The following is a 26,774-nucleotide window of genomic DNA, read 5'->3' on the forward strand; positions in this document are numbered from 1 at the left end:
AAAGCTGGAGCAGGACAGGAGGCTGAACAGGTCTTCTGGCCACAGCACGTGTCTGAATTGCTTTGGTGGTTGGGAAGATGGGGTGGTGGGGGTGGGTGCTTGGGAGGGATGCGGACACTGGTGGGGAGGTGGGGGCAAGCACCAGCACCCTGACCCTGTCTGAGCAGATCAGCAGCTCTTCTTAGACTTCAGCCTGCCAGGGCTCGACTTAAATACTAAATTAGAAAAAAAAAAAAATAGAAACTCCCTATCTGCAGGCAGATGGATGTTTCTCCTGGTGCCCCGTCGCACAGGAAAGGCTGGGCTGGGGACCCACCAGAGTACACCCCATGGGACAGGCACAGCAGCAAGACCCTCGCCCATGCCACGGTCCCCCCTGGTTCAGGTGGATGGTGCTGGCAGTGCAGGCAGGGGTGACGCAGCTATGGACAGTGCAGGCAGGGGTGACGCAGCTATGGGCAGTGCAGGCAGGGGTGACATAGCTATGGGCAGTGCAGGCAGGGGTGATGCAGGGGGATTTTGCAGGCGCAGATGCATGTATAGGCAATGCAGGCAGGGATGCGGGCAAGCAGGTACCAGCAGGTGGCTGCCATGGCTCAGTAATGGGCTGCTCCTGCCAGGAAAAGCCTCCCAAGCAGCCACCCCAGACACGCGGAGAGCTGCCGGCCATATGGACCTCCAAACACCAGTGCATCTGTCACGGAGGCAGGCAGGGAGGTGTCTTTGCTTGAGATTCACTGGCTCTGACCCGGCATATCCACTTCTCTGCTTGACTTTGGGTTTGTGTTGTTTTTCCCTTTGCGAGGAGGGACTGAAAGGGGTGGAGATGGTTTGTGCACCCAGGAGATGTACCGGGGACAGGTCTTGGCTTCATTCTGTGCCTGGCTTACTGCACCTCTGGAGTCTGCCTGGCTCTAAAACGTCTGAATGTTATTTAAATGTTAGGGGTGGGTTTTTTTCCGCTAGGCAGAGCAAAGGGAAGCAGATACAGCTCTTCCGCATTCCCAAGCCCAGCCTCTGTCCCAGTTGGTTGCTTCTCCCTTCCACCATCCATTCCTTGCCCTTGCTGCGGCGCGGGATGCTGCGGTGGGTGATGGAGGGGAGGCGTGCTCCACAGCCACGCTCAGCCTGGGGATGAAATCAAACCCTTTAGAAGCACAGACTTAGTCAAGAGAAGTTTATTTTAGTGTGTACAATACGTTTTCTAATCAGAAGAGCTGTTCCTATCCAGGAGGCAGCGCTTCACGGCTCTTCCCACCCCGGGGCTGGTGGCACTGAAGCAGTTTGCAAACACAACCTTTGCCATCCAGAGACAAGCGAGAGTCGCCATTCACTCCTCTCCGCCTTCAGCGCTGTGCCGTAATATTTCTGTTGACTTCAGCCTCTCTTGCTGCACTGAGGAACATAACGGAGTTTGCCAGAGAAAGGATTTTTGTGCGGTTTGTTGTTGGGCTCATTTTTCCTCTCTTGGCCAAGACTCAAGAATTTTCTCAGTAACTTTTCAGAGGATCTGCTCCAGCAACTCAACAACAATATGCTCTGTTTGCTTGTTATAACATAAATAAATCTGAAGATCCGCCAAGGAGGGGGAGGAAGCCAGGGAAAAAGTGAAGTGATGGCGTGAGGAATGCCTTTTGGCAGAAGTGCCTGAGGGAAAAAACGGGCGTGCGGACAAAGGAACACTGAGAGCTGCTGGGACCCCCGGCAAGTCCAGCCCGGGGAGGCTCAGCATCTCCCCTTCCGCAGGCAGGCTGCAAAGGACAAGCTCTGGATTCCTTTCAAACCTTCCTGTTAAGGTAAGGCTTAAACTTGCTTCTTAAAACGAATGAAAATTATTATCTAAAAGGTATGAAAACATCCAGTAATTGATAACGCTGTTAATAATACTGGGTGAGAATGTGCATAGGTGAGACACTTTCTAATAGTCCGAGTTAAGCTTGCGATTAAGTTTAATGACTATTTAAAGGCAATAGAGCCTTTTTAACCTTACTTTGATGTGAAATAACACACAAATGGAGCTCAGTTTACGGCAGAGGTGTATTTCCAGTGTTTCTCAGCGCTAAGAGGATGAGGTAGGTTCAGCTCAGCTTGGTATTTTAAGTAATGCAGCAGCAGAATTCTCTCCCCACGTGCAGAGTAAGCTAAAGATGGAATTTAAAAAGTCTTCTGTCCATCTTAACGCTCTTAAAAATCCCCCCTTGAAATACCGAAGGAGCAACGAGATCAGTTCTGCTGAGTTTTCCCCAAACCCCGCAGCAGCGGGGCTGGGGGCCGGGCAGCGCTGAGGGGTGACGGGGACAGGGGACAGGTGGGACACCTGCAATGGTACCGGGTGTGCCGGCTCTCCTCCCTCCCGGGATTCCCTGGGTGTGAAGGGGAAACTCCAGCGGTGCGTCGGCTTGTCGAGATCACTCCGTGTGACTATTAAAGTGAAGGACCAACCTGAAACCTGCTTTAGCTGGGACCCAAATCCCGTTTCCGTGGTGGAAACGCGCACGGGTGACACACGCTGGCTTGCACCTTGAGTCTGCCAGGTGAAAAAGTGACCAAGCAATCGCAAGCGTAGCTTCACAGTCTCCTCAAGGAATTCTAGAGATCATTAGCACAGGCTAAATTCAAACTTCTGTGCGCCGGGATTTAGTGAGATCATCTGTAAGAGAAAAATCTATTCAGAGAGCGTTGGCAAAAATAGCAGATTTCTGCCACTGAGCCAATGTCCTGGCCCCATCCTCCCGCCGTGCCGTGCCAGCACACGTGTTTGCAGCGTGTTCCCAGGGAAGACCGTTTGTTGGAGCTGTTTTTCCAGCATTTCGGTGCCTGCTGCCTCGTTACAGCAGAGACGTGCCTCTCCTGTGGACTGAACATAAATATTTGGAAGAAGATAGACTCTGTCTTGCCTGTCCGCACCATGAGGCATCATTCCCCAAAGGGAACACGACAATGTAAATCCTCCTCCTGCATGACAGGAAGGTTTGAAAGCATTAGGTCTATAAATACTGTGATATTTCTACCCGAGGCTTCACTTAGGGAAGATCAAGGTCTTGCCTGAAGACGTGTTTTAGCTGCATTATGTGACAGCAAAGCAGCTTGGCTCTCTGAGTGCAGCTCGTTTGCATTTGGATGCTTAGTCCTTTTGCTCATTGGAGTTGTTAATTATTATTTTACTGGTGTTAGTATGTCCAAACCTCATCTGCAAAAGTTACTCTGACAGTTCGCTTTATGCCCACTTCTTTAATTTTCCACCACCAGCATTATTCCAGGTAACAAATCCTTGTTTTGCTTCGACCACATCATTTTAAGGATGCTGCCACGTCTTTTGGAGTAACGCACCAACGCACATTCCTGGCTGTTTCTCTCTCGTTTCCCATGACTATCCCCGACAGTGACAGCTCTCCAAAGGCACTTACAAGAATTTGTTCTCTCGTAGCTCTATTGCCTTCCATCAACACTGCTTTCCGTGTGAGCTCAGCTCACTCCCCAGCCAGGAGCTGCTCAACACGTCTTGGTGTGAAGCCTATAGCGCATTAAAATTACATGCAAAAAGATTTTGGTGATTTTAATGGGCCACGTTGTTGTCGTTATTTCTTGGATATTAAGGCCACCCCAGCCAATCAGGTCACGTAGTCTGCTCTTCCCTTTTTTATTTCATAAGTAACTCCTCCCAGCCTTAACACGCTACAGCACAGAAGCGTGAAATTCTGGTTATAATCAGTGTCGTACCGCCGAGCCGCAAAGATTGGGAGGATGTTGAGGACAACGAGGTCTCTTGGTCCCTCGCTGCTAGAAGCGGTGCTGCAGGGCTGGCTTGTGCTCAGCGCAGGAGGTCCGAGTCCCTTCAGCTCTCCCTTTTGCCATAAAAAGGGAAATAAAGTGTTACTCTGCACATGCGCAAGGACAGTGCAAATAAAAGCAGTCACTGCTGTTCTACCTTTTGCTGTCTTTGAAAGTAATTTAAAAGAAAAATGTTTGTAGGTTCAAAGATGAAGACACTTCAGAGAAATATGAGTGTATTCCAGCAAACAAAAATTCTCTTGTGGAAAAATGTACTGATCAAGTGGAGGATGAAGATGCAAAGCTTTCAGGTAAGCTCCAAAAAAAAAAGAAAAAAGTGAGTAGCTAACCATTGAGACCAGTCAATCCCTGCCTGCCCCGGTACCCCAGTTTCATTTTGTAACGTTAAAAGTTAAAGTACATCTCATAGAATCATAGAATACCAGGTTGGAAGGGACCTCATGGATCATCTGGTCCAACCTTTCTTGGCACAAGCACGGTCTAGACAAGATGGCCCAGCACCGTCCAGCTGAATCCTAAAAGTGCCCAATGACGGGGAATCCACCTCTTCCCTTGGGAGATTATTCCAGTGGCTGATTGTTCTCATTGTGGAAGTTTTTCCTCTTGTGCCCAATCGGAATCTCCCCAGGAGGAACTCGTACCCGTTACCTTGTGTCTCTTCCGTGTGACTCCTTGTAAAAAGGGAGTCTCTCCTTGTTCTTTGCAGCCACCCTTAAAATACTGGAAGGTGGTGATAAGGTCTCCCCTGAGCCGTCTTTTTTCAAGGCTGAACAAGCCCAGTTCTCTCAGCCTTTCTTCCTATGGCAGGCTTAGTCGACATCTAAGAAACCAGTGTGTCTGAGTGCCTCTGGTTGATACTTTAATCCTGCCAAGAATAAGCTCATATATTGTTATACTGTTAAATTCTTTTCTCCGCTCTCCCCCTTACCTAGGAATGGGTGCTGTCTCTGCTCTTTCTACCACTGGTGTTCATGGTGTGCGTGTTCATGGTAAACATCCGCTACCCCGAAGTGCCCTACAGCTCCCTCGGGCAACTCGATGATCCTGCCTACAATGCCACTGGGGTCACCGTCGCTTTTACACCTGTCACCGTGACCACAAAGCAAATAATGAACAAAGTGGCCTTGAACTCTCTAATGACAGGTGTGTTTTGCCTTTAGAGTATTTAGCTTTGTCATTACTTAATCTATTATACATTGTGTTCTCCACTATTATACATAGCTGTTCTCCAGTATCTTTGGTCAGTAGAAAAAATTCACCCCAAATCCTCCATTCTCACAAATATTTCTTCTCTAATATTTCAGTGACTAGTGGGTCAGTGTGTGCTTCTGAGCTGTAAAGCTCTGCCTTTGTAGAGTAATACTAGTAGGATACACTGGCTCTTTCTTTTGAGGTTCACTTATTCCCATCTAGTAAAGTATGAAGTATTTAAAGGTGCTACCCTGCCTAGTGAGGAGAACTGGAAAGGAGGAGTTAAAATGCTAAAAAAGCAGAATATACACCCCAAGACCTGTGTGCACATTTCCAGACCTAAAGAAACTCATTGCAATGTTTTTCTTACAAACTACAGGTGTAAAACTGGAGGCAGTGGACAATGAGAGAGCCCTGGAGAAAGCCTGGATTTCGAATAATGAAATTATAGGGGTTGTGTTTAAGGACAACTTCTCCTATCACCTCAGGTTTGCTGCTGGGAAAGTGGCTATTCCAAACGACAACTTTGGATACATAGGTAATGGAAAATGAGGATTTATGAGTGGGCGATTGCCTGGCATGGATGGGCATTGCTTTGCTGGAATAATATATATATGTTAAATGATTTAATAAATTGTTGTTTGTTTGTTTTTCTGTCAGTGGACCCCTGTCCATTCGAAGAGTTTCCCATAGCGCATATATGTGTGCTTATCATCAGCTTTTGTAGTGAAAACCCAATTATGTTTCACTGTTCTTACCTGGGGTGCCCTCAACCTTTCATCCTTGCAGATAACTGTTACAATTTCTCATCGCATTACTGTGACAGCCCAACCTATTGGTACAAAGGCTTCCTGTCCCTGCAGTCCAGCATCGATGCTGCTATTATAGAGGTAAATCAAATTTACGAACTCGTGTGGGTATCCTTTTACTTTAAACTTGGTCCAGGAATGAAAAACTGTTCAGTGACAATAGCAAGAGATTAATCAGAAAATTCTGCAGAAAAAACCAAATATCTTAAAATACTCAGCTGTCTGAGTATTATTGGCAGGGACAGTGAGAACTTGAACGCAACCAGCAATTCCTGCAGAAAATGACTGCTTTCAATTTCATTTTGAAGATCTGTCCTTACTTTTATTTCTCTACAAAATGGCAATTTCTCTTAAATTAAGGCTGGGAACCTTTAAGAGCAGGAACAGTGTAATGTCACTGTTTAATTTAGAGTATTTCTCAGATTCCAAGGAAAAGGCCGTTCTTGCAGGAGGCTGGGGCAGTTTGAATATCTGCTGGATGACTTGCTTTCGAGTTAGGCGCGTCTGTCGTTTCTTGGCCTTCCTTTCCAAATTCTTCCTCAAAAATATATCAGGGTAGGGGTCATCCCACCTGGCTGTGCGCCTCCAGCTGGGCAGGCTGCTTTCATACCTGGGGAGAGAAACAGGCCCTTGGGGACAGGGAACTGCTGGAGAGGGGACAGCAAAGGGCTACAAAGATGCTGAGGGGACTGGACCCCCTCTCTGATGAAGAAAGGCTGAGGGATTTGGGTTTCTTCAGTCTGGAAAAAAGGCGGCTGAGGGGGGACCTTATCAACGCTTATAAACACTGAAAGGGGGGGTGTCAGGAGGATGGGGCCAGGCTCTTCTCAGTGGTGCCCGGTGACAGGACAAGGGGTAGCGGGCACAAACTGGAACATAGGAAGGTCCACCTAAACATGAGGAGGAACTTGTTTGCTGTGAGGGTGGCAGAGCCCTGGCACAGGCTGCCCAGAGAGGTGATGGAGTCTCTGGAGACATTCCAAACCCGCCCGGAGGTGTTCCTGTGCCACCTGCTCTGGGTGACCCTGCTCTGGCAGGGGGTTGGACGAGATGATCTCCAGAGGGCCCTGCCAACCCTATGATTCTATGACTTTTGTGTCTGGATCCTTGTCTCTGAGTGTGCTGAAGGATTTATCTCCCTCAATAGACAAGGGGGGGGAGCCTAGCTGAGATGCAGGCACACAAATGAGTCAGATGAGCCCTTCCCATAGGGCTTTATCGCATTACTTGATGATGTCTTCTATAAAGCTGCATTAAAAAGTAAATCTAGGGATGATGAATCAGAAGGTTCCTTATATAAATACATCTCACTGCAGAAAATATCTAAATACTGAGATGTTGACCTTGAACTCCTTTAGGTGGTGACAAATCATTCTGTTTGGGAAGAAATGAAATCAATTGCTGGTGTTCGTATGAAGTCCCGGAGTGTCATCTCCTTGATTACACTAGAGTACAGTTATTTCATGATTACTATCGTGATGTGTTTCTCTCCGTTCATGTATTCCTTATCGATGAATGTTGTGAGAGAAAAGAAGAAGCTCAAAGTATTGATGAAGACGATGGGGCTGCAGGATATTGCATTTTGGTAAGTTCTTCTTTAACTAAAGTATCCATTTGCCAAAAATCAGTATACTCTCTGGTATATGCGCAATGAGTTAATAAGTTAAATGAGTTCATAAGTTTTCTCCAGTAGTCTAAGGAGAAACCAGAAGGGTTGAGCATGGCAGCAGCATATTCTTCTTCCTTGGGTATTTCCTCCTGAGGTGGGTCTTGCTATCTGTTCTTCATAGAGTATGAATGAGTCAACGTTATACATACATAATATTTTAATCTTAAATGTTTCTGCCATGCAGATGAAGCTGTAACAACAGTTCTTAATGAACAAAAGTGTAATGCCACCCTTCCATCTTCAGGCTCTCCTGGAGTCTGCTGTATGCCGTTTACGTGATGGTCCTCTCCTGCCTGCTGACGGCTCTCGTGGTGCAGGATGCTTTCTACCTCAGCAGCTTCCCTGCGGTCTTACTGCTTTTTTTCCTGTACGGCCTAGCATGTGTAAGTCGGGTTTTAAAGCCAAATTTTCTCACCACATGATTTATTATTATGTTGATGAGCCTAAACATTACTCCAGAGCCTTTTTCACAGCGCTCAGGACTCTATCCTTTGCACGGCCATACTAATTGAAATAGCTGAGTGGATTCTCTGACTCAGCAGCAGGGATTTGAATTACAGCCTGAAAAAACGATGGGCAGTAGATTGCCTATCAAAGAGCTGATTTGAAACTCAGATCAACCCACTAAGAAGGACTTTAGTGTACTTTACTACACAGACCCAGCTCACCAGATATCTGTTTGCCTGGCAAATGGAAGTGCTACTGTTAAGGATATTTATTTCCTTCAGTGATTGAAGGAAATTTCTGTTCTTGCAGATCCACCTGGTTTTCATGCTCTGCTCCCTCTTGAGGACCTCCAAACTTGCCGGCTCCATGGGGATCCTCATCACATTTCTCTTTGGATGCCTGAGCCTCGCGGTGCTGATAGAAAATCTTCCAGAACCATTGAAGTTGTTTCTTGGTCTCTTCTGTCCTTTTGCATTTAATGTTGGCATTGCAGAGGTATGGGGCATCATGTCTGCAGCTGAACCTTCCCAGTAGCTTGCTGTCCTGAGCCGTCTCAGGGAGGGAGCCCCAGGCAACCCATCGCTGCACACAACAGCACCATCATAAGCCAGGGCTGGACCCCAGGCAGATGGAATTTGACTCAGGGACATCAGGTCATCCCTCTCTTGCTGCAGCACCTCTTCCTGGCAACTGAAACTGTGCAAATACAATTCGAGTTTTCTGCTGTGGCCATCCCTCCTCCATCCCCGCTTTGGATAATTCCGTGCAGTTTCCCACTTTCCCATCAATCACACCTCCATAGCTCTGAGCGATGCCTTCTAGCTCCAGTTATTTAATATTTGATTTCCTGACGTATAAAAAATCTGCCTGGGAGAGGAGATTTCTGCACAAGCAGAAAAAGAAACTTGAATCTACTGCTGATTTACCATGCGGTTAAATCAATCGCTATATCATCTTTGTCATGACTTTGTCATGTCAAGGGTGCAAATACCATATTTCTTGAATGATTTTCTATAAAAATCTGATCTTTTCTGCTTCTGGATTGTTCTGGAAAATTCTGAATGAAAACGTAAGATCTCTGTGTGGAGTAAATTTATTTCCCTTCCTAACTCAAAAGAAAGGAAAAAATAATTGGTCAGTACAGCAGAAGACTTCTGGGTTAACACAGTCAATTGCATCCGTGGTGTGCTGGCATGTGTCTGGTTTTCCAGCCTGAAAATTCTTCTTCTTTGTCCTTTATTTCAGGTTTTCCATTTAGAAAAATATGGAATGGGTTTCTCTTTTTCTAACCTTATGGAGGAATCATACTTTTTATTTTCAACTTACATTATGCTGGTCTTTGACTCAGTCTTCTACATGCTCTTAGCTATGTATTTCGACAAAGTTCTGCCAGGTAGGTATGATTTATGCTTATGATGATACTTTCTTCTTTTATACTTTTGCTTTATACTGACTGAGTGTAATAGCTCCTCAAGAAAATTATGGGCTGCTCCATTCTCTGAGTTAACCGAAATAGGTTTTGGACTAAAAAAATATATTACACCCCTGAGTGACTTTTCTACTCTGGGCACACACTGGAAATTCCCAAATCAAAGACAACAAAGTATTTAGTATTTTTTCTTTTTAATTATACTACTGTTGGACTGTTTATGAGAAAATAATGTAACAATGTGTGCAACAATATTTTAATTCTTTAAGTAAAATATAGATATTTTGATGAATATGAATATATATTCATTAGATATAGCCCTGAAGCCAACCTTCTTGTCTCATCCACCCCAGCTCCAAACCTCTTTTGTGGACAAAGTACCACTTTCGGGGCAGTCAAGTACTTATTAGAACCTCTTAAATGTTTACTTTAGGATGATGTCTTGGTTGTGGCTTTGGTTAATGACAGGTCGTCTTCTTTGCTTTCCTGTCAGGCAAATACGGCATCCCAGATCCCCCTTTTTTCTGCCTGAAGCCCTTGTACTGGGTGCGGAGCAGGAGAGGCTCCACCAGGGAGATGCCCAGAACTGCAGTGAGCCCTGAGGAGCTCCTTGGTGATGATGTAGAGCTGGTGCCCCAAGAATTCATGGGGAAGGAGGTCATCAGGTTAAGAGAGAAAGAATTGCTAATCATGCTTTTTGAGTTGGGTAGCTTGGGTTTAATGCTCCCGCAGGCAACCGCTTCTGCTATCAGCTTTGATTTGGCTTAACCAGGCAGTTTTTGTGTTCATGAGGCTTTTGCAAAACACTGTGTTTCCCAAAGAAAAAGTAGAGATAAGACAAAGATGAGACAAATAGATAATTCAGGCTGGTCACTAATGGTGAAATTCAGATAAATTCAGATTTAAATAAAACCAGGATTTTTTTGCTGTGGACTTGGTTAAGTGTCTATTAGGGACAACAAGGAGAACGCGGAGGGCAGCCCGTTGTAAACCAGACGCCTGTTGCAATGGCCCTGACCTTGTCTTTGCAAGGCTTGGTGCCGGTGTTGTGTGCCAGGTAGTGACGTTCACACCTGTGTACAGAGCGTGCCAAACCCTACCGAGTCTCAGGGTCGCTTCCCTGTACCTCTAACTTCTCTTGCCACTCCTGTCATCCTAAATTAAGACCAATAAGACTGAAAATGGACATCAGGGAAATGTATTTACAGGAATCTTGAAATAATAGCCTCCTTACCTTCCTTTTAGACTCAACAATGTTAAAAAGACATACAAAAAGAAAGACACGAAGACAGAAGCTTTAAGAGGTATGGAAGCTGTGATGTTGATTCCGGTTATGCGAACATTTCAGTCAGTCAAAGAAATAAAACAACACTTGTATTGCTTGAAAATTTATGTAAAATATTAGTCGATGCAACTGATCAATATTTTGTTCAGTTTTTACTGATTTTCTATTTTTAGTAAGGCTAAAGAGAAGATTTTTTTTCTATTATTGTATTTCTGCCTTTTCTGCTAAATACAGAGCAGCATCTTATGCCTTTACTTCAAGGTTGCCAGAACGTCACCCCAATTTGCTTAATGCACTTCTGACTAATTATTACTACTAAGTTCTTGTACTTCTTGACTTGTCTCACCCTTGACAACGAGTGGAGGCAAGTCAAACCTCGTTTCTTCCCAAACCTGATGTTGTTTTCATTCTAGGTTTGTCTTTAAATATTTATGAGGGTCAGATCACTGCTTTACTCGGCCACAGTGGGGCTGGAAAGACAACGCTGTTAAACGTGCTCGGTGGACTGACTTTGCCTTCTGAAGGTAGGATGGCAAATGGGAGGTTGGGGTGAGCTTGATTCAAAAGCTGTAAAGACCAGTTCGTTCCGCTTCATCACGTTTATTCCTGTAAACAGGCTCTGCAACCATCTACAACTACAAGCTCTCTGAAGTAGGGGACAGGGAAAAGATTAGAGAGATGATTGGCATTTGCCCACAGTTCAACATACAGTTTGAAGTCTTAACGGTGAAAGAAAATTTGAAAACTTTTGCAGAAATCAAGGGCATCAAGTCCAACGAGGTAGAGCGAGAGGTAAGTGTGTGTTCCCCTGTATCGTGTCACCGTGCAGCATCGTGAGGCTGTAGGCAACCCCCACCTTTCAGTAAAGGCTCCTTTTGCACTTGGAGGCTCCAAGGGTCTACCTGGCTGTGTCTTCTGAAAACGGAAGCTGTTGTCTAGCTTCCACCAGGTTAGTAGGCAAGCTTGTGGGCTTGGTGCAACCACAGCGATTCCTCTGCTCAACCCAAGGAGAGGAGCAGTGGCTGCTCCTGCCAGTGGTGGGTCGGTGTGGGCAGGAGCTAGACATGCTCTTAGAAACTATGCCTTTAGTCCCAGCCAGATCCCCTTCATGGCTAACAAAGGATGGAAGAACAACTGGTGCTGGGAACAGACATCCTTGTGCTGTTCTAGGTGCAAAACATTTTGGAACTGCTGGATATCAGTGGCGTTCAAGACACTCAAGCTGAGAAACTGAGTGGCGGGCAAAAACGGAAGTTATCCATTGGAATAGCCATGCTTGGAAACCCCCAGGTAAAGCAGCAGGCCGCGCTCTGCAATATAGGGAATATTCAGGTCCAACATAAATAAAACCTTATGCATGCACTTGGCCACAAGTTGGCCCATGATTTCAGACCTCTTTAAAGCGCTTATAATTATTAAAAGTAATAAATTTAACAACCTCATTTTGTCAATTTCATAACTCATCTTGCTAGTCTTGTTTTAAAGCAGATAGAGAGTTCGCTGACCTCTGCACAGCTCCCAGAAGAGTTGTCCGTCACAAAAGGAGGCCTGGCTCTCTTGCCTTCAGGACCTGTGACTTTCAGGAGAACATAAATCCCAGAAGATGCGCAATTACTCCAGCAACAAATAATGTCTGATTTCATCCTTTCTGCAGGTTTTGTTCCTGGATGAGCCAACGGCTGGGCTGGATCCTCTTTCCAGGCACCAGGTGTGGAGCCTCCTCAAGGAGCACAGAGCTGGCCGGGTGATCCTCTTCAGCACGCAGTTAATGGACGAGGCGGACATCCTGGCAGGTAAGCACGGGGTCAGCCTGCAGCGCCCCTGCGGAACAGCCCTGGAGCAGAACGTCCATGTGAGGTTCCTTCGCAAAAGAGGCTTTGAACTGCTGCTGCTGCTCTACGGTATAAATTCCCTCGGCTTTTTCTTTCTTTCTTCAGACCGCAAGGCTTTTATGTCGCACGGGAGGCTGAAGTGTGTCGGTTCTTCTCTCTTCTTGAAGAAAAAATGGGGGATTGGCTATCATTTAAGGTATCTACTTCTGTCCCAGAAACGAGTATCTGGGAAACATGCATGTACAAGGAGCCACCAGAATGACTGTAAGGGGAGAACTGTAGAGCAGATGTCGTCAAAACAAGACAATTAACTGAATTGATAGTCAGTTAAATTAACTGAAGTGGCACTTTACTCCAGAGTAAGGAATGAATGAAGTATGCTGGAGTTTTTATGCGTCTTAGCAAATACAATGGTGATTGTTATTTGTTTGGGTTTTTTTGCCTTTTTTTTTTTTTTTTTTTATCCAAACTAAGCATGTGGTTTTTTTCAACTGAACAGGATCCATGTCAGTGAGTCTTGTGACTTAGAGAACGTGACAGCTCTGGTTAAACAGTACATCCCCAATGTCATATTCTCAGGACACAGTCAATATGAGCTGAGATATAAACTACCGTTGGAAAACGTGAATAAATTCCCAGGTAATGTGTGTTAAAATAATTGAGAATTGTCCATAGAGAAAAAAAAAATCACAAATGTGGGCAAAGAGAAACGAAGAGGGAGATTTTCTACCGGACTCCCATCAGGACTTCAGAATTGTTGTATTTTGATCTTTCCCCCAAAAAAATTTTAGCATCCATATGTTTAAGATCAAAATGTACAACAAATGTTTTGATATTGTTTGTAATGAAAATCCTAGCAGGCTAAACTGGGGTATGTGTGTTACCAACAGTTTTATTTTTCTTTCTGTTAAAAAAGAATTTAATGACAAGAGAAAGCTCCGTAGAACCGGTACCGCTCCACACCTGCAACGCACCAGGCAGAGCTTCATGCACCCGTGGCCACCACATTCAGTCTGACCGTCCCATAGCTCTGGTCCCTCAGAGGATGCATAGTCTGAAATGCGGGTGCTAAATAGAAAAACATCTCCAATGAGCTGCGGATCTGGCGGTCTTGTGTTCCTCTAGACCCTTTACATCCCGGCAGCTGGCTGCTCTAGCATTTTCCCTGTGACTGGAGATGCTCCGGTCGGGTTGACTCAGCTGAACCACGCTCTGGTCTGGAGATAGGTGCTTATGTTTGAAAGCTTGAAGGCACTTGTATTTTCTCTGCCCTGCAGATCTGTTCAGTGGCCTCGACAGCTGCTCCGACCAGGGAATTATCAATTATGGAGTTAGCATGACAACCCTGGAGGATGTCTTCCTGAGGCTGGAGGAAGAAGCCACAGTTGATCAAGAAGGTACAGTCGTGGCTGCAAATATACAATCTGTAGCCAAAGAGAACGGCTACTGTGCAATAACCTCTGGGCATGCCTCCAACGGCTGGTTACGAGGTGGCTCTTAATTTTTCACACGTCACAATGTACAAGCTAGTCTCAGACCTAAATGTGCATGTGGAAAACCCTCTGCAGATGAGCATGTCCTTGGGGAGGAGTGGGCAGAAGCAAGACCGCGGTGCCCTGACGAGACAGAGCCGGGCTCCCTGCTGCTCTCCGACACCGGGAAGGCGGCGGTTGGTGGCTTGGCTCTCTGGAGGCAGCAGGTCTCTGCCATGGCATGGGTGCACCTCTTAAAGCTTAAGAGTTCGGTGAAGAACCTGCGGTCAATGTAAGTAATTCTCTCTTGCAGATCTGGAACGGGACACAGTCACAGCAGGGTGGGGGGACAATTTCACACCCCTGTTTCGATGAGCGTTTGGATTAATTGGTATCAGGTCTTGGCAACCTGCACTCAGAGGAGGGGAAAGCTTCTTCCTTTCCAGTGCCAGTGATGCAAAATCTCCCTTTGGTGCGTTTTCATTTCTATACTGAGTGATTTCTGCAAGGGCAACCCATTTTCTTCCTGAAGAAAAGAATCATATAGAAACACTTTTATTTCAGATGGAGGAGTAAGTTTTAAAATAAGCTAGCGTGTGCAGAGAGAGGAGGGAAAAATACTACTTTCAGACTTCCTCTTTATTTTTTTTAAACTTCTCTTAGGTTGCCAGGGTCCGAACTCATTTGGCCTTCAATCTGGCATGCCGGCATTGCCTGGTGAGGCCCAAGAAACAGAAGGGAGATGCAGATTTATGAAAAACTTATGTCTTAAGGAAGTCTGAAAGGCATTTTGTGGGCCCCAAAAGTTGAGCACTCCACATATGAGGTCCTCTCCCTGCTAAATGTTGAGGGGCTTTGTGAAAGATCAAGGTTTGAGACTTCTGAAAATAAAACCGCCAAAAATTTTTAATGGGAAAAGCATTGGGTAACCTGAATATAGTATTCCATTCCCAATACACAAATGCGTTCTGCTGAATATATGTTTTCAGAGTGTTTATCCATCTCTTTCTTAATGTAGTTTGCTGCTCTATGTGGTTTTTCTGCTTCCTCTGGTTTTGCAACTGTCCCTGGTTGCTGCCTGGCAGAGTGTGAGTCTCTGGGAGCTCTCGTCTGCGCGCTACTTCTCGCCCCTGGGGAAGAGGGCTCACTCGGAGACAACCAACCTCCTGGTCCACAACTCCACGGGTGAGGGGAAGGAGCCTTTCCTCAGCCTTTCCTGTTCTGGGCTTCTTGCTGTTGCAAAGGAAAATAAGCGGAAAGAGCAGATGGTTGTAGGATGGAGGGGATCCAAGGGATGATGAAGGTTTTAGTGGCAGAAAAGCATGGAAATTGTTATTTTTAAGAGGTTATGAATGAAGCCTACTTTGGCTTCAGCAGCTGGTGAGATCTGACACAATGGTGTGAAAAGGGATATCGTAGCAGATGGGATTAAAAGGGATCCAGCTCTTTCCCTGCCCCAAATCCAGATCTCTATCCAAACAATTTCTGCATTTTCAGAGTGTGGGATCCTCAAACCAGGCACCATACTCCAGAAAGGGCTCAGTAATGCTGAGTCAAACTGACAGTCTGCTTCCACAGTTTTATCTTCAACATTCCTATGAGTGGATGCTATTTTATGTTATTTTGCCAGAGTACGATACTGTTGGCTTCACCAGACCGTCACTAAGTAAAATGCATTTCGTAGCAACTGAGCAAAGGCAGAACAAAAAATGACAATGCACAATTCAGTCAATGAGACTGAAATCCATTAACTTCACAGAAATGAATGTGCAATGATCCATCACATATGTGCTGTCTGATGTCTGCGGTTATTAGACTTTCTCTGTTTTTGTTTTGTGGTCATGGATTTTTTGTTAAAAAAAACCAAACCATCAGAGACTGTCTTGTTGTTCACTATTATGATTCCTCTGCTTTTGGCTTTCACACCAGGCGCAGGCATTGAAGACTTTATCCACACGCTCGAGAGCCAAGATCTCACAGTGGAAATAACAAGCGAGGAAAATATCACAGAGGAGCTAAAACACAATGGGGCTATAAAAGTGTCTCGCAAAGGCCAGGTGAGGATATTTTTTCTCTTCCTCCTATTTATTCCCAATAATTAAATAATTAAGCAAAATACCTCCATCAGCTCTACCTGTGGGATGGTCCTATTGAGTAAGGCCCACAGGTACAAAGATTTGGAACAGTTTTAACCCATAAACTACTTGCTGGAGGAGACCTTATCTCCCTCATCCTCCACCTCAAACTTTTCATTTTTGTAGCACAGCTATACAGACTTCCAGTACCTAGTAATTTCAATTTTTAGCAAACCAAGCATACACAAAATGAATTATTTCAGGGCTGGATTCTCCTGGCATGCTCTTTTTCTACTACTTCCCTGCAGATGAGAAAACCCAAGAGTTTTCATCTTGTTTTTTTGCTCTTTGAAGAGCTACAGGTTTACTGTGTTATGCCACGTGGAGGCCGTCAACTGCTTCCCAGTGCTTGTGAACGTCATCAGCAACGCTCTGCTGAGAGCCCTCAATTCCACTGTGCACATTCGGATCTGGAATCACCCATTTTTCTCTGTAAGTGTCAGAACCTGGCAATCAGGTGTCAGAAAATAGTTCTTAAATCTGCTTTAGGTCTCAGTAAGTCATCAGATTCTAATGGGAAGCCATGTGGGGTTATCTGTACCTGTAGACCCACCTTCCTCCATGATGGCTCTGGAACCATCATGTTCGACTTCAGAAAAACTGAAGCTAATTTTTCCCTTCTGGGTCTTGAGGGCTGCTGAAAGGAGAGTGTGGCTGGGAGGGTTTATTTGAGAGGTTCCATATTCTCTACATCACGTTATTCAAGCTGTGGCCCACCAATTGACAGGAGAGGTAGCTCACCACAAGTCTGGGGTGGAGGAGTGGGACCTGCACCATCCTCCTCTCCTCACCAATGGCAAGCACTTTGCAGGGCTGTGGTTTGGGGAAAACCTTCCTCCTGCCAATATTTGGTTTCAAATCCCACTTTGTGTTCATACTGCCCTGTACTTCATGAGAAATGCAGTAAGATGACTTGTGGCATCTAGCCATTACATCACGGGTGTTTTCTACAAATGCTTTGTTCTTCTGTTTTCAGATAGATAATCCACGATTCTGGGATTATTTTGTTTCTTTTTACCTCATTTATATGCTGTTGTTATTCCCTGGTTTTCCTCCTCACTTTGCAATGGGCTACATGCAGGATTACAAGGTAAATTCCTTGAAATGGAGCAGATTTGGGGTGGGCAGGAGGGATTACAACTGTGTTGCCACAAGGATTTTTGAATATGATAGGCAGCTTGAGGGGTTTTTCTCTGTATTGCCAAGAGCAGCTTTGCAGCCAGTGCAAAATACTAAAAAGGCAAAAAGAGGGGGAATGGTAACAGCTTTTTGTTAGCTTTTTATTTCATGGAGCCATTCCCATGGGTGCAGTTGGCCAACCAGGCACCGACAATAGACTGTCCTTCACATTGTGCCTTCCCAGGTGAGAGCTCGTGCCCAGCTGCGGATCTCGGGGCTCTTTCCCTCGGCATACTGGTGTGGCCAGGCACTGGTGGACATCCCGCTGTGCTGGCTCCTTCTCTTCTCCATGTTTGGGCTTCCATTTGCCATGAGCAACAAGATTTCCAGGAGCATCGACAGCCTCTTCTTGCTGGTACGTCCCAGTCGGGTGATTGCTGGTTCACTAGGGAGGGATTGGGGTAATGTTTTGAGCACCTGTAGAGGTAGCAATAAATCTTGCCTTAATATACTCCTTTACACTTGGAAGTAAAATTGTGGTAATTTCTGAACGCCCTGATCTTAATGTATGACCATTTAAACTGAACTATGTTACTATATATACGTTTTTGGTTGTTTAGATCACTCCATTTTCTCTAATGAAAGCCCTTTTTTTCTGTAGATCATGGGTACTTTTGGCTATGGAATTTCTATCATTCTCTTCATCTACTTGATCTCCTTCATCTTTCGCAAAGGATGGAACTGTGATTTTTGGTCTTTTATCCTGATAGTGGTAAGCATATGGCTAGATAATGTGCTGTAGGGTTTACAAAAATGTATTTTGAGATCTTAAGGATGAACTAGAGGTCAAAACACCAATTATAGATGTAGAACATAAATACGGGCATGTGGTTTTTAGCAGTCAATTCTATATTAAATTCGTGTCACCATGTTCTGTTCCCACAATCCTGCTGCGGCACAGGGAAATGCTTGGATCCACCCTGAGCTGGTGCATGAATGGGGGCAAAAAAGTTACTTATCACTCTGTTCAACCCTTCACATCCAAGAGATGTAAGGTGTTGACACGAGGCATCAGGTTAGACACAGATAGCCTGAGCCTGACCTGGAAGGAGATGGCTTATTTGGAATGAACTGGGATGGGAAAGAACAGGGATGGGATCCCGTGCTTCGTTCTTCTACCTAAAGCAGCCCTGTGTCTGGGAAAAAGTTTCCCTGGGTGACCCAAACCAGCAGCCTACCATCAAGCAGAAATGGCAGAGGATCCCCTGAACCCTCACCATTTCTCTTCTTTATCCTTCTTGTCAATTTTTAGAAATTCAACAGGGAACTGAAAAGGCAGACCCACACAATTTTTAAGATCAGTGAGGAGCACAACCCTTCCCATCAGCTAAGATACCCTCTTGTTTTATTTTTAGGTGTGCTTTGTTTCTTTTATCATCAGCAGAGTCATGGATTTCTTAACTGATATTAGAATCACCCTCTACGTTGTGTCTCTCTTGGTTCCCGTGTACCCACTGATGGGTGTCGTAATCCACTGCCAGCAGGTAAGTGGTGATGCTGGGCAAGAAGAGGCATCCCACCATAAATCACCACTATGTGTCCTTGTGAGCAAAGTCTGGTAGTAATTGCGTGCTGCGTTCTGGGAAGGTTCATTACTTTCCTCTTACGGGTGGGATTTTACAAGTGGACAGATTGCATCGTTAGATGACTGTTTCAGATCAGATCTAATTTTTCCAGCTGTTCATTATGGTTAGAGGCTACTTCTCGTGCAGTTGAGCCGTGACTGTAGATTAGGTAAACCCTCTTAATTCTTTCCATGCAGAGTCAAGCCACTCGGCTTGAAGAATTATACAAGAAGATTTGAACTTACACATCTGACTTTTCAGGGAAATAGAGTGAGAATTAGGAATACTCACACGGCACTTTACTCCATGTCAGCTGAGGGTGGTCTTGGAAAGTCAACTAAGAATTTAACAAAACCCTCCAGCTACATGCAAGACCACTTATGAGCCATAAATTACTTAGGAGTGAAGTACAAATAGAAGAGACTTCTCTGTCCTGTCCCACTCACCTCCACCTCTTCTCTCCTGGGACCCCAAAGGAGAAGAGACCAGATGTTTTCCTGTGGTAGGCCATTATCCCCAAAAGAAGAGTCTGATACATGTACTGAGGGCCGTGACGTTTTCTGGTACAGGACTGGGATCCCCAAAGTCAAACATCTGTATTGGTTCATCTCTATGGTGAATATTTTGGGTAAATCAGAAGCTTTTGTACATTTTCAAAGTATTTGTTGTTTGCTTCAAATTCCAAAATTATCCAGAATTATACTAAAGAATTACAGGTCTTCGTTGTGTATTTTTTTTTTATTCTTACAGATTTTTATAGAAGACATGGAGATATTTGAAGTGACTCCAAAGAATGATGTACTAATAGCTGTCTTTGCAGTAAGAAAGCATTTAAGATTACTTTTATTTAGGAACGTGTGCCTCCTAAACCCCCTCCTCAGTTCTGAGGAAGCGGGCAGGAACCCTAAGCTCGTTTCATGCAGGAGGTGGTCGTTGGTGGGTCTGGATGACAGATTATCCCACTGTGCAAAAATAACCTCGCTCCTTTGAAATGGGGAAGGGAAAAGGGAATAAGCACAGATCACTTAATGCTGCCCTGTTATTTTATGAATTGTGGTTTTCTACTACCATTGGTATTTTCTGCAGTGCTGGTAAATGACAGTAGAGTTCACAGTCTTCAGGATTACCCTGAGTTTAGATGTTAATGGACTCTGTTTTCACAGACTGTGTTTTTCCCCTACGTATTTTGTAACACTGCCACCATCTTCTCAGCTGCAGACGTAGTAGGACAGAAGGCAAGGCTGTTAATGCAGTGACCTCTTTTTTTCAGCCCTATATCCATTCTGTGGGTTTCATTTTTCTTCTTCGATATTTGGAGATAAAATATGGAAGAGCAGTTCTGAGAAAGGACCCAATATTTAGGTTCGTATAAACACACATCCACATACAAGATCAAAACTCCTACCACACTGCTTTTCCTTGAAGGCAACATTTTGATCAGATATCATTGCCTTTCTAAATATTTTTTTAACACCGATGATTTTTTTATAACTAAAATACCCCCTTAAATACTCCAATGCGGTGATAATATAAAACAGCTCTCAAGCTTGTTAGTGCCTCCACACAGTGGAGAACCACCAGCGTGGTTCTTTGAACAACATAGAAAGATAACAAATGTAAAAAAAAATAATAATAATAAATAATAAAACCCCACAAGAAACATTGAACCAGAAGGACATTCACTCTTGGTCTGTCCAAAATGCATTGGTGGAGAACAAGGATAAAGAACAAAATGCTAAGAGGAATCTGGTGGGTTTGTAGGATTTGCCCAAGGAGAGAAAGCAGCCACCAGCACCCTGAAGAGCTCGAAGAGGAAGATGAAGATGTTAAAGCTGAGAGAACAGCAGTGAGAAATGCCATAGCCGCTCCGGCTCACAAGGAGGTACGACTAAGTGTTGTCCTTTTCGTTTTACTTTATACCAGTAAGAAGCCCACTGGTAGAAAAACCAACCAGCAAGTATCCATGAGTGCAGGTCAGTGCTCTGGCTGTGCTATCCTCACCAGGAAAATCAAACTCCCAAATGTACAGCGGGGGTCCCATCAGGACAGAGAAGAAAGCTGTTAAGAGGAACGTGGACAATAAAGTGTCTTGTTGCGCCTCACATTCTCAATGAACAAATTCAAAAGACCTTTAGAAGGTTTTCTGCCTTTTTTTAATGGAAAAATATTACTGAAGGATTGTTATCCAATATAATAGACTAATCTTTCTTCTTCCTCCTCGCTTTCAGAAATCAGTCATTATTGTCAGCAATCTGTGCAAAGAATATAAAATAAAGCAAGCTGGTTCCATTTTTAAGAAGAAGAAGAAAATGGCCACCAAAAATGTTTCCTTCTGTGTTAAAAAAGGTGAGAACTAGAACTGTTCTTCTGGACCTGTTTTGGGCCCCCGATCATACCCAGAGAGTTAATTCCCTGCAGGTTCTCAGTTATCCAAGCAAGGACATAAAGGTCAAATCTATTTGCTCTGTGGTTACGGCATGTGCGGTCTGTGGCTGATGTGTTACTGAATATCATGACGTGGATGCATCCTATTATTGACCTTCGACTCTCCGTTATCCAGAACAACGTAGCCCCCTCTCTCCAGGATCCACGTCAGCAGTGGCTTCCGAGAGACCTGGGAGCAGCGCTCAGACTCCCGGCATCAGTTAGAGTTGAAACATTATGGGCTCTCAGAGCATGTATTTATACTGTTTACTTTTATACTATCTTTGATATCAGCATGCTCTCTTTTATATTTTTTTTCTTTTATGGGACTGTGCCTGATATATTTGTTGAATGGGGAGTATTACTAAGAAATTGTATGTATTGATTCCAGGAGAAGTATTAGGGCTTCTGGGGCCCAACGGAGCTGGTAAAAGCACAGCTATCAAAATGATTACTGGAGAGACGACACTGACTGCTGGGCAGGTAGGAGGCATCTGGAGAAAAGGGATAGATCCGTGATAAAAGCACAAGTGCAAACCTTGCACCTAGGCTGAGCTATAATTTTTTTTTCAAAGCATTGTTAGGGATCAAGGTTATAATTGAATGCATTATGCTAATAAATACTGTATTAATAAAAAACATTTTGAGCTCCTTCTAACTTTGACAAGCAGCTGTATCTACCCTAATCGGCCATGTTTATATTTAGAAACCATGTAAATGAGGGTTGCAAAGTCAATCCCTTGCTCTTTGGGTTTCCTCCCCTAAATCCCAATGAAGCCCATAGTCTTCCTCTGCACCATACCCTTGTCTCCGGGCAAGGCTGTGTGAGAGCAAGACCATCAGCCTGGTTGTGCAGGTGCTGATGAAGAGGGGAGACGGAGCAACCTCCCACCTCGAGGACCACGCACCCGCCTTCCTGGGGTACTGCCCGCAGGAGAACCCACTCTGGCCGGACCTCACCGTGCAGGAGCATCTGCGGGTCTACGCGGCCGTGAAAGGGGTGTGCAAAGAGGATACGGCTGCTGCTGTCAACCGGTACGGATGGATGGAGGGCGTTTCCAGGGGCTGGTCAACGTTTTATCCACCAATTCCTAGGGTATGGGGAGGGGACCAGAAAGTCAAAATTCACTGTGAGCCAGAGGCAACCTTGAAAGAAACTCAGGAAATGGAGCTGCAAAAGTGATTTTGTGCTAAATGCCATGATTAAGTGAGTGGGTTAAGACAATCTCCAATTTGCCTGAGTGCATTTAGTGGGGATGAATTTACCACTAATGTCCTTTTAAGTATGTTTATCTTTAGGAAGCATTTCTAAAATCTCTGATGTTATAGTTTGGCACTACAAGAAAGGGTGCTTAAGTACTGCCTGCTCAGCTGACACTGGGAAGGTGGAATGGATTTATAATGCTCTTGACACTAATGATGGGGTTAGAAAAGAGCTTGTGGCTTATTCAGTACACTTTGCTTCAAATATTCACTTACTTTTTAATAACACAATGAATGTTTAATGAAAACAAGCAGGAGTCAAGAGCAAGGGGAAGAAAGTTCCTTTTTCTTATTGTTTTGGGTATTCTTAAGGAGAATATTGAGTTTGGAATAACAAAAATATTCTTTTTTTCATTTGTTTCCTTTCCCAACAGAGTAGTGAATGCTCTGCAGCTTCAAGACTATTTAAAAAAAAAGACGAGAAAATTATCTGCGGGGATAACCAGAAAGGTGTGTTTTGTTTTACCGATAATGAGCAATGCAATGTTCATAGCACAAATCAAAAATCCCCTCCATGACCAGAGGGACCTACCTGTGCTCTGAGCTACCCAGGAGAGCATCGTGTTGTCTCCCACGGTGGGGTGATGGATATTAGCCTTTTCCAAAACTACATTTCCCATAAATCAGAACCCTGATTCCTATAAACGAAGCCCAGAGACTGTAAAAGATGTGACTCAAAGCCCTTTCCCTCTGGTAGCTGTGTTTCGCAGTGTGCATGCTGGGCAACCCCGCCATCCTGCTCCTGGATGAGCCGTCAACTGGCATGGACCCCAACGGGCAGCGCCAGATCTGGTGAGTAGGACCTCAGGCACTGTGCCACCACCGTGGTAAAGGGGTTGGAAGCCAAGAGTAGATGCCTAAGGTGAGGTAAAGAATGTTTTACCCCACCTGCGGTTAGTGCTGCTCATCACGTGCCAATGGTTTTATTGGAAACTCCATTTTCCTGGTTCTCTCTAGCTAAAGTATGAGCAAAGGGAGAAAAACCATTCTGCCTTCATCCTTGTTGCAAACTTTAGGACAGTCTATATGGGATTTGGAAGAATTCATAAAGGCACCTGAGTCAAAAATATTTCTTTGTCATTATTTCAAAGTATTACCATGCGCACGTCACTCCAAAGTTGCTGTATGTAAAGTTTTTATTCTTGTTTTAGAGGAGAGGCATTTAGAGGGACAAAGATAAGAAAATGTCTGATATTCCTAGGGAGTGTTAGCTTTCTTTTTCCTCCTTCTGATCATCAGGAAAATGATTCGTGCCTCCCTGAAAACAGAGGAGACGGGAGCCATCCTGACGACGCACTACATGGAGGAGGCGGAGGCGGTGTGCGACCGTGTGGCCATCATGGTGTCTGGGCAGCTACGGTGGGCAGCAGCATGTGGCTGAGCTGGGAAAATGGTCCATGCAGTGACAGGGGCTTCTCCTACAGCCTCAACTGTAGGAGGGGTTTGGGTCTCTTCAGTCTCGAAAAAAGACAACTGAGGGGGGGACCTTATCAACACTTATAAATACTGAAAGGGTGGGTGTCAGGAGGATGGGGCCAGGCTCTTCTCAGTGGTGCTCGGCAACAGGACAAGAGGTAACGGGCACAAACTTGAGCATAGGAAGTTCCACTTAAACATGAGAAGGAACTTCTTTACCATCAGGGTGTCAGAGCCCTGGCACAGGCTGCCCAGAGTGGTGGTGGAGTCTCCGTCTCTGGAGACATTCCAAACCTGCCTGGAGGCATTCCTGTGCCACCTGCTCTGGGTGACCCTGCTCTGGCAGGGGGTTGGATGAGATGATCTCCAGAGGTCCCTTCCAACCCCTGCCAGTCTGTGATTCTGTGGGCTTTATGAAATGATCCCCGTGATTTCACCAGCACTAGAATTTGGGAAGGAGAAGATGGTGGGGCACCAACGGTTTCACACTGACGTCTCTTTTTCTTTCCTCCCTCCCCTGCAGGTGCCTTGGCTCCATTCAGTACCTGAAGAACAAGTTTGGCAAAGGCTATCTACTGGAAATTAAGGTCAAGGATCCAGAGCACACTGATGATCTCCATGCTGAGATTTTGAGGATTTTCCCTAGTGCAGCCCGTCAGGAGAGGTAACTATAAAATATGGGATGAACGGCGCTTTCAACACCACCTCATCCCTAAAAATGTGCCCAGTGTGATGTACCAGACACGGGATCTCAGCTGGAGAGGGATGAACAGCTCAGAGTTCCTGTACGAGGATCTGCTTTGATAACATCACCACATCCAGCCCTGCTGGGATCCCAGCAGCAGAATATCCATACATCCAGCTCATAGTATAACATGAAGTTTTGATCCCAGAACCTCAATACAGACCAAGAATCACCTTTTCTTCTTTTTCTACAAGGTTCCCCTCTTTGCTAGTCTACAAGGTCCCAATGGAAGATGCACTGCCCCTGTCTCAGTCTTTCTCCAAGCTAGAGGAAGGTAAGAGTGAAACAAGATGACTTTTTGAAAAGGTGGAACACAGACTGCTAATTTTTTACTCTCTTTCCATTTCTCCACAGCCAAACGAAACTTCAGCTTTGAGGAGTACAGCTTCTCTCTGAATACTTTGGCTCAGGCAGGTGATTTCAAGGCTAGACATGCTGTAAAGGCATGAGAAGGAAAAAAAGCTGCAGCAAGACTTGGACCAGTGTGGTGGCAGAAGGCTGCTCCACCAAAAAACTGGCTGGGGGTGGTGGGCAAGGGGTCCTCTACGGGGAAAGTGGTGGAATATGGTGGGTTTCTTTTTTCACTGCTGGGATTTAGCAAGGTGGGAACAAGCCTAAGCGAAGTGTCGCTGCCTGACTCCACTCATCCGCCCCAGGACACAGAAAGTCCAAGGGATGGATGCCCTTGGGAGATGCCCATGCCCAGCCTCTATGGTTGTTCCTGAAGCAGCAGATTATTGCTGCTTGTACGAGGCTGGTGGCAAAGACGAGGAATGTCTATGTCCATCCATTGGTGGGTAAAACCTACTCTATGATATACCTATGGGCAGCCAGTGCCTCTCAGGTCGTACCAGCACCTGTGTATGTGCTCCCCACATAAAGCTACTTCACATACATACCTCTCATAGGGGTTGCAGAGCTGTACCTCCTGTAAAGGAGCATCCCAGTGTCTAGTGAAAGTCAGAGAAATAATCTTTGATAAGAGTTTTATCTTCCCCATTTCAGGTGTTTTTGGAACTCTCCCGAGAACAGGAAAAGGACAATTTTGATCTGACTTTGGATGGGACTTTTGAATGGAAACAACTTCAGCTGGAGGACTGTTAAAGATCCAAAGATGCTCATTTACTCATTACTCAGTATTAAGCTAACTGATGTGATACTGCACGTATTTACTACCATTATCAGGGTACCACGAAGAGGAGGAACAGGCTCTGCCTTTCCAGTGAGCATCAGCTGAGGGCTTCTCTCCAGTGCAGAAGACATTTCACCTGGACCCTGCAGGTGTCTACTCTAAGTCCTACACCCCAGGTTGCATTTCCAATGGCTGGTTGATGACATAGTGCCTGCAGTGTCAAGCAGAGCAGCGTGCAGCAGAGGGACAGAGAGGTTTGCAGAAAGAAGGGTCGTAACCCGTCTCTGGGGATCAAGGCTCTGCTTTGCTCGGTGGATCTGGGTGCATCAGGGAATCTGGACACACTGCCAACCTTCTGGGCTCCTCTGCCACCAATGCGTGGGACTATTTGCCGATGATTTGTTTAAATAGATCTTACTGAAATTTGCATTCTATTTTTATACTCTTCCAATAAATGTCTCTATAGAAACCACAGTTACACCCTCATATGTCATCATTGCTGTGGGCCGTCAGAACAGCTGAGCAGCTCAAACTCCTTCCCCTGGGGATGGAGGTGGCTGTGGAGGGCCCAGGGCTGCTGGCCAGGCGGTTGTAGTCACTCGTGGTTACTATCTCCGTCAGCCTGGCTCGGGGAGCGTGCTCACCCCTGCCCTCCCTCCACGCTGGGGCGAGCAGTTGTCACTCCTCCCTCTGGAAACCAGCCTGGGGTGTCCAGCCTGGAGAAGGGAAGGCTCCAGGGACACCTTATCATGGCCTTTCAGTACCTAAAGGGGGCTTATAAGAAAGATGGGGACGGACTTTTTAGCAGGGCCTGTTGCATTAGGACAAGGGGTGATGGCTTTAAACTAAAAGAGGGAAGATTCAGACTAGATCTAAGGAAGAAATGTTTTTCACTGAGGGTGGTGAGACACTGGCCCAGGTTGCCCAGGGAGGTGGTGGATGCCCCATCCCTGAAAACATCCCAGGCCAGGCTGAACGGAGCTCTGAGC

At 45.3% G+C, this 26,774-nt stretch overlaps 1 protein-coding gene across 2 annotated transcripts; it reads left to right on the plus strand.

Annotated features, from left to right (window-relative positions):
- The first annotated feature begins 1,078 nt into the window (after positions 1-1,078).
- Positions 1,079-26,257, plus strand: LOC128917952 (ATP-binding cassette sub-family A member 10-like). Of its 2 annotated transcripts, XM_054221720.1 has the most exons (39): positions 1,079-1,796; positions 3,973-4,082; positions 4,725-4,935; positions 5,363-5,521; positions 5,773-5,873; positions 7,151-7,377; positions 7,706-7,844; positions 8,218-8,403; positions 9,154-9,301; positions 9,831-10,002; positions 10,583-10,641; positions 11,036-11,146; positions 11,239-11,414; positions 11,793-11,912; positions 12,277-12,415; positions 12,560-12,650; positions 12,954-13,093; positions 13,732-13,851; positions 14,023-14,218; positions 14,945-15,111; positions 15,856-15,983; positions 16,356-16,493; positions 17,038-17,151; positions 17,425-17,595; positions 17,842-17,952; positions 18,596-18,724; positions 19,556-19,624; positions 20,076-20,167; positions 20,567-20,687; positions 21,034-21,151; positions 21,621-21,712; positions 22,086-22,264; positions 22,867-22,942; positions 23,190-23,284; positions 23,732-23,851; positions 24,432-24,572; positions 24,848-24,927; positions 25,008-25,063; positions 25,659-26,257. In XM_054221720.1, the coding sequence occupies exons 2-39, from the start codon at positions 3,981-3,983 to the stop codon at positions 25,755-25,757; spliced, it is 4,893 nt and encodes a 1,630-aa protein (XP_054077695.1). In that variant the 5' UTR covers positions 1,079-1,796; positions 3,973-3,980; the 3' UTR covers positions 25,758-26,257. The 2 variants fall into 2 exon arrangements, with proteins under 2 accessions (XP_054077695.1, XP_054077696.1); XM_054221721.1 differs by lacking the exon at positions 11,793-11,912.
- The last annotated feature ends 517 nt before the right edge of the window (positions 26,258-26,774 follow it).

Source organism: Rissa tridactyla, chromosome 15 (genome assembly GCF_028500815.1).
Source record: "Rissa tridactyla isolate bRisTri1 chromosome 15, bRisTri1.patW.cur.20221130, whole genome shotgun sequence".
NCBI classification, from domain to species: Eukaryota; Metazoa; Chordata; class Aves; order Charadriiformes; family Laridae; genus Rissa; species Rissa tridactyla.

Coding starts and splice junctions, on each gene's coding strand:
- LOC128917952 (XM_054221720.1), top strand. CDS start 3,981: ATGAAGACACTTCAGAGAAATATGAGTGTATTCCAGCAAACAAAAATT. Junction 8,404..9,153: donor TTAATGTTGGCATTGCAGAG/GTATGGGGCATC, acceptor CCTTTATTTCAG/GTTTTCCATTTAGAAAAATA. Junction 11,415..11,792: donor CCAACGAGGTAGAGCGAGAG/GTAAGTGTGTGT, acceptor GTGCTGTTCTAG/GTGCAAAACATTTTGGAACT.